Source organism: Oratosquilla oratoria, chromosome 44 (assembly GCF_046742065.1).
Source record: "Oratosquilla oratoria isolate Oo_2021 chromosome 44, ASM4674206v1, whole genome shotgun sequence".
NCBI classification, from domain to species: Eukaryota; Metazoa; Arthropoda; class Malacostraca; order Stomatopoda; family Squillidae; genus Oratosquilla; species Oratosquilla oratoria.
Window position 1 is genome coordinate 32,067,477 of NC_134820.1, and position 7,500 is coordinate 32,074,976.

The 7,500-nt window shown below is 44.9% G+C and overlaps 1 protein-coding gene across 1 annotated transcript in view; it reads left to right on the plus strand.

Moving 5' to 3' along the window:
- The window catches only part of LOC143022387 (uncharacterized), a 372,359-nt gene that overhangs the window by 362,294 nt on the left and 2,565 nt on the right, over window positions 1-7,500 (plus strand). The window contains exon 3 of the mRNA XM_076180543.1: window positions 6,537-6,707. Within this exon, the coding sequence (XP_076036658.1) occupies window positions 6,537-6,707 (171 nt within the window). The remainder of the gene's footprint in view (window positions 1-6,536; window positions 6,708-7,500) is intronic.

The window sequence follows — 7,500 nt, forward strand, 5'->3', positions numbered from 1 at the left end:
ATATATATATATATATATATATATATATATATATATAAGGAATTAGTTTATGCCCATCCCATCCAAGGGAAGAATATAATTAGAAAAATCGAAAACCCACGAAAGAAAATCAACAACTTCCAGAATGCTGTCGTTTTTAATAAAACATGTATCAAAGAAAACCTGCTCCCAAAATACACCAATATATATATATATATATATATATATATATATATATATATATATATATATATATATATATATATATATATATACATGTAATAACACAGGAGAGAAATGATCTGTAGCCAGCGTATTCATCAACATTTTGGTCGAATACTCCGTTTACATAAATCTCCCATTTGGCCACAAACCCAATATCAACACGTAAAACTCAGACATAAAAGAAAAGCAATATTCACTCTCATAAAACGAATATAAAGAAAATTCCCGCGGAGTCGTAAACTCCCCTAAGTGGACTTGGAGTCCCTGAGTCCAACAGCTTCAAGTGTACTCCACAAACACGGGGAGTGAGTGAACAGATTCTTTGATTTGCGATCAGAGATGGAATGGAAAACGGGGAGAAGGAAAATGGGGAGAAGAACCAAAAAAAAGGAAAATGGGAAGAAAGAAAATGGGAAGAGGGGGAAATGGGGAAATTGGGAAGAGGAAAACTGAAAAACGGGGAGAAGGAAAATGGGAAGAAGGGTTATGGGAATAAGGAAAACGGGAAGAACTTAACGGAAAGAAGGAAAATGGGAAGAAAAAATAATGGGAAGAAGAAGATGGAGAAATTGGGAAGGAGAAAAATGGGATGAAGGAAAACGAGAAGACAAAAGGGAAGAAAAAAGAAAACGGAAGAAAAAGGAAACTAGGATGAAGAAGTAAAACGAGAAAAAGGAAAGTGGAAAGTGAATGAGGTATGAGAGAGAACAAGAGGGAGAATGAACGAAAGAGGGAAAGAGGGAATGTGACATAAAGCAAATGAGAATGGTAAAGAAGGAAGGAAAGGGGAGGGAGAGAGAGAGAGGGATAATATATATATATATATATATATATATTATATATATTATATATACATATATATATATATATATATATACACATGTGTGTGTGTGTGTATGTGTATATATATATATATATATATATATATATATATATTATATATATATATATATATATATATATATGAAGAGAGATAGATAGATAGAGAGAGAGAGAGAGAGAAGAGAGAGAGAGGACTCTTGATCTGACGATGAGGACGGGGGAAGAGGAAAGGATGTTCAAGAGAATGAATGAGGGAGAGGTGGGAGAGGATGGAGAGGGCGGAGGAACAGGAGGAGGAGGAGGAGGACGAGGAGGAGGAGGAGGAGGAGGACGAGGAGGAAGACGAGGAGGAGGAGGAGGACGAGGAGGAAGACGAGGAGGAGGAGGAGGACGAGGAGGAAGACGAGGAGGAGGAGGAGGAGGACGAGGAGGAAGACGAGGAGAAGGAGGAGGAGGAGGAGGAAGAGGAGGAGAAACACGAGGAGGAGGAGGAAGAGGAGGAGGAAGACGAGGAGAAACACGAGGAGGAGGAGGAGGAGGAGGAAGACAAGGAGGAGGAGGAGGAGGAGGAGGAGCGGAGGAAGAGGAGAAAGAGCAGGAGGAAAAGGAGGAGTAGGAAAAGAAGGAGGAGGAGGAGGCAGCAGCAGCAGGAAGGCAAGGAGGTGGAAATAAAGAGGAGGAAGAGGAGGAGGAGGAGAAAGAGGAAGGGGGAGAAGAGGAAGGGGAGGAGGAGGAAGAAGGAGGAAGGGGAAGAGAAGAAAGAGGAAGGGGAGGAGAAGAAAGAGGAAGGGGAGGGAGACGAGGACGAAAAGGAGGAAAAGGAGGAAGAGGAGGAAGAGGAGGACCTAGATATGGACCAAAAGGTCTCCTGTCGGCATGCTCCGCCTTTATAATCCTTTATAATCCTTAGAAGGAGAAGGAGAAAGAGGAGGAGGAAGAGGAGGAAGGAGAGAATGGAAGCTCACCTCTGCCCCGATCTTTATTGATTTTATTCAGGCTAAGACCGGGCGACTCCACCCCCCCCCCTAAAGCCCCTTTTCAGATCGAAGGTCACCCCTTCAGCTGAATAAAATCTCCCGAAGTCATTAAACGAAAAGGAAAAATTGACGAGAAAGTGCTTCTTCGTGTCGAAGGTATTAAAAATGTGCGAATTCCTTCTCCCTCCCCCTGACCCTGACCCTCAGGCCCCCACGGCCACGGCAGAAAACATTTCTGGCACTCGCGTCCCCTCCCCCCCCTCCTTCCCTCCTCCTCTCCACCTTCCCAAACCCCAACCTCACCCCGGTAAAAAAGGAAGAAAATCTACACACATATATATATATATATATATATATTTATATATATATATATATATTATATATATATATATATATATATGTATATATATGAGAGGAAGAAGAAGAGAAGAAGAAGAAGAAGAAGATGAAGAAGAAGAAGAAGAAGAAGAAGAAGAAGAAGAAGGGAGAAGAAGAAGAAGAAGAAGAAAGAAGAAGAAGAAGAAGAAGAAGAAGAAGAAGAAGAAGAAGAAGAAGAAGAAGAAGAAGAAGAAGAAGAAGAAGAAGAAGAGGAAGAAGAAGAAGAAGAAGAAGAGGAGGAAGAAGAAGAAGAAGAAAAATAGAAATCCTAATAATAGTAATAATGATAGTGATAATGATGATAATAATAATCTATCTATCTATATACCAAAACCTTTCTCTCCCTTATAAGAGAATTAGACAAGTCAAAGTCACGTAGCTGCACCCACCCATTCTACTCCCACTCTCCTCCCCCCTCTCATCTTTAGATTCAAGAAGGAAATAGGCAAGAATTGGTTTACTAATAGTGCGGTCGACGAATGGAATAAACTTAGTAGCCATGTAGTAAGCGCTGAAACTATCAGTTGTTTTAAGAAACGATTAGACAACTTTATGGATGGGGATGACAGGTGGTGATGGATACGGAGCTGCCTAGTGTAGGCCTTATGGTCTCTTGCAGTCTCCTTCATTCTTATGTTCTTAAGCAAGATCGTACCTTATACCATCATGCCTCTCCCATACCACAGTACCCAACCCTTATACCACAACATCCTTCCCATACCAGTCTCTCATATTGTCACAATGACACAAACACTTGTCGGAAGACTAGCCTGCATAAAGGATTTGATGAAATATAGTACATACCACGTTCTAACCGAGTGCCCTCGGCAGAATGATTAGTCCGTGAACTAATTCGTTCTGTTTTGAAGGGTCACGGTAGTACAGGCGGGACAGTCCTCGCTTTATATGAATCATTCCGCTCTGGCGGGGGTTCGAATCCCAGCAGATGAGTTTATTTCCAGTCTCTCATATCGTCACCATACCATCTTCCATTTCAGTTCCCATAGTATCATCATCCCATACCCCAGAGTGAGCTTTAGGCAGTCCGTATCTCAGATTTCAATGAGGGACTAAAATCAAAGGATTACAAAGGATTACAAAGGCGGAGCATGCCGACAGGAGACCTTTTGATCCATATCTAGGTCGGATGCGAAAAAAAAAATCATATTAATAATAAAATAATAAATAAAAATTATGATAATGTAAATAACAAATAAAATACCTAAATAAATGCATAGGTATAGTTAAATAATAAACAAACAGGTAAATAGTAAATAATAATGAATTGACATATAACTTTTATGACTGCAGACTAATCTCCACTTAAGAAAAATACTGCTGATCACTTTGAAATTTGATCATTCTCCTTAAACACTTTTATCCTCTTTTTTTTTTTTTTTGTAACGCCATCTACATATTATCTTCATGGACAGAAACGCTGGTTTTACACACCCCTCCCTTTCAACACTCATTCCCAAACAACCCATACCCTTCCTCTCCCCCTTCCGTCACCTCTTCCCTCCTTCCCTCCCTCCCTCCGCCTTCCGTCACCTCTTCCTCCCTCCTTTCACCCCCTCCGCCTTCCATCTCCTCTTCCTACTTCCTTCCTTCCCTCCGCCTTCCGTCACCTCTTCCTCCCTCCTTTCACCCCCTCCGCCTTCCATCTCCTCTTCCTACTTCCTTCCTTCCCTCCGCCTTCCGTCACCTCTTCCTCCTTCCTTCCCTCCCTCCGCCTTCAGTCTCCTCTTCCTCCTTCCTCCCCTCCCTCCGCCTTCCGTCACCTCTTCCTCCTTCCTTCCTTCCCCCCGCCTTCCATCCCTCTTCCTCCTTCCTTCACCCCCTCCCCCTTCCGTCACCTCTTCCTGCTTCCTTCCCTCCCTCCGCCTTCTGTCCCCTCTTCCTCCTTCCTTCCCTCCCTCCGCCTTCCGTCACCTCTTCCTCCTTCCTTCCCTCCCTCCGCCCTTCCGTCCCCTCTTCCCCCTTCCTTCCCTCCCTCCGCCTTCCATCTCCTCTTCCCCTTCCTTTCCTCCCTCCTCCTTCCGTCTCCTCTTCCTACTTCCTTCCTTCCCTCCGCCTTCCGTCACCTCTTCCTCCTTCCTTCCCTCCCTCCGCCTTCAGTCTCCTCTTCTTCTTCCTTCCCTCCGCCTTCCGTCACCTCTTCCTCCTTCCTTCTCTCCCCCAGCATCACCTCTTCCTCCTTCCTTCCCTCCCTCCCCCTTCCGTCACCTCTTCCTCCTTCCTTCTCTCCCCCAGCATCACCTCTTCCTTCTTCCTTCCCTCCCTCCCTTCCATCTCCTCTTCCTCCTTCCTCCCCTCCCTCCCCCTTCCGTCCCCTCTTCCTCCTTCCATCCCTCCCTCCGCCTTCCGCCACCTCTTCCTCCTTCCTTCCTTCCCTCCACCTTCCTCGAATGACCTCCCTGACCCCCCCCCCCCTCCGAGGCTCGCGCCACGGCGCAGGTCGTGAGGACCATCCCAGGAGGTTCCTGGGGAACCGGCCAGGTGAGGCTGCCAATGCTGCTGCCCCAGACGTTGCTGTCATCGCCCCGTATAGACATGCCAAGGGTTGTTTGTTTGCTTATGCGTGCGTGTGCGTGTGTGTGTGTGTGTGTGTGTGTGTGTCGTGTGTGTGTGTGTGTGTGTGTGTGTGTGTACGTGTGTGTGTGTGTGTGATTCACCATGGTCTTGGACCACGTGCTGGACTCGTGATCGACAGTTATTAACCTCCCAGATGAGAGCTCAGAGCTCATATGACCGATCTTTACACGCACACACACACACACACAACTCCCCGCCCACGAGAGTTGGAGTAACAACCCGCAGCGCAGCGATACTGAAATTATTTCAGCCCTGGGCGGGATTCGAACCCGGACCGCCGTAGTGGCAGGCAAGAACTCTAACCACTGCACCACGAGGTGTGTGTGTGTGTGTGTGTGTGTGTGTGTGTGTGTGTGTGTGTGTGTGTGTGTGTGTGTGTGTGCGTGTGTGAATGTGTGTGTGTGTGTGTGTGTGTGTGTGTGTGTGTGTGTGTGTGTGTGTGTGTGTGTGTGTGTGTGTGTGTGTGTGTGTGTGTGTGAACGAGTGAGGCTGTAAGTGTTGCTTTGGGGGTGTGCGTGTAAGGGGTGAGTAAGTATGGATGACCGTGACAATGAATGAAAAGTGATTGTGAACGAAAGTAGAAATGGGAGTGGAAAGGGGGGGGGTTAATATACATGACTCTTCCTGTGTGGGGGTGATTGGGGGGATTTAGGCACCTTGCCCCACCCTCCCCCCGTCCCGTGAGCCTTTAACTTCTCAACTTGGCAATACACTTGACATATTTTGTTCTGGTTATCTTTACACGTATCCCCCAGGTAATAGGTAGTCACGGAAATGAATGGGTAGAATTACTATCCTCCTTCTCCTCTTGCTCCTCACTCTCCTCCTCTCTGTTCTTCTCCTCCTCCTCCTTTCTCTTGGTCCGCTTCCTATTTCTCCTTTTTGTCTTCCCACTTTCTTACTTCTCTTCCTTGTCCTCTGTTTCATTTTCTTCTCATCCTATTCCTCATCAACATTACCTTCCTCCTCTCCCTACTTTATTTCTTTCTCCTTCTCACCATTTTCTTCGTCCTCCCTCTCGTAGCCTTTTCCTTCTTCTCCTCCTCATCATTCTCTTCCTCCTCCCCCTCCCAGATTTTTCCTTCTCATCCTCCTCCCCCTCCTAGAGCTTCCTTCTTCTATTCCTCACCATTCTCTTCCTCCTCCCCTACCTAGATTTTCCTTCCTTCTATTCCTCACTATTCTCTTCCTCCTCCCCTTCCTAACCTTTTTCTTCTTCTATTCCTCACCATTCTCTTCCTCCTCCCCCTCCTCATCTTTTCCTTCTTCTGCTCACCACCATTCTCTTCCTCCTCCCCTTCCTAACCTTTTTCTTCTTCTATTCCTCACCATTCTCTTCCTCCTCCCCCTCCTCATCTTTTCCTTTTTTCTGCTCCTCACCATTCTCTTCCTCCTCCCCTTCCTAGCTTTCCTCCCTTACTCCCCTCATCACCACCCTCCTCTTCCTCCTCCACTTAACCTTTCCCCAACTTTCCCCCTCCCCCTCCCCACCACACATCTCCCCATCTTCCTTTCCGCCCAGATGGCAAGCATTGATGCCCTCATCCGTTCCGTTGACAGGTCCTTACATGCGCTGGAGAGCTGACGGGCGATGCGGCGTCAACTTCCCGCTCGCTGATGGATCTCTTTCCGAATGTAACCCGGAGAGCGACCGACCTTGTTGCAGCGATTACGGGTACTGTGGGAACTCGCCTTCCCACTGCAGGTGTGCTGCTTGCATCGACTACAGAGGTAAGTACTGCCAAAGGATGGTTCACATATATATATATATATCTCTATATATATATATATATATATATATATATATATATTATATATATATTTATTCCAGTTAAGTCACTAACACTTGTCACGTGCTAGCTCAGGTTCGAGTCCTTGGCCGTACCACTTTTCAGTTTCAGCATGTTGGCCTCCTCGTCTCCCGATGTTGATGGCTTAGAATTAGTGTATTGTGGTTGATAAAAAGTGTATATCTGTTCACTGGAACCCATTCAATGTTATACATACATATATATTGCAGTATTTCACAGAAGCACGTGAAAATTACTTTGCAGAAAAATCAGTGGTAAAAGAGAAACGGTGTCAGAACGTTTCCGTCTATTTCCCTGAAGCTGTCTTAAATAGACAAAAACGTTCGGACTAGACAAAAACGTTCGGACTACGTTTTTTCATTTACCAATGCTTTTCTGCAATATATATATATATATATATATATATATATATATATATATATGTATATATATATATATATATATATATATATATTTTTTTTTTTTTTTTTTTTTTTCTCTCTGATAAAGCACAAATTTCGTATTTATTTCGTGATTAACTTATTTATATAGGATGCCTTCCGAAACTATTTGGGTGGAGATTGTAGGCACGAAGGAGAAACTTATTATCTTAGTCCTATACAGATCTCCTAACCTTAGCATGGAACAGACTGAACCCATTTTTCAACAATTTCGCAGAGCGTCCCAGTACAAAAAGTTTGTGGTCGTGGAAGACTTTAAATGTAGAAACACTG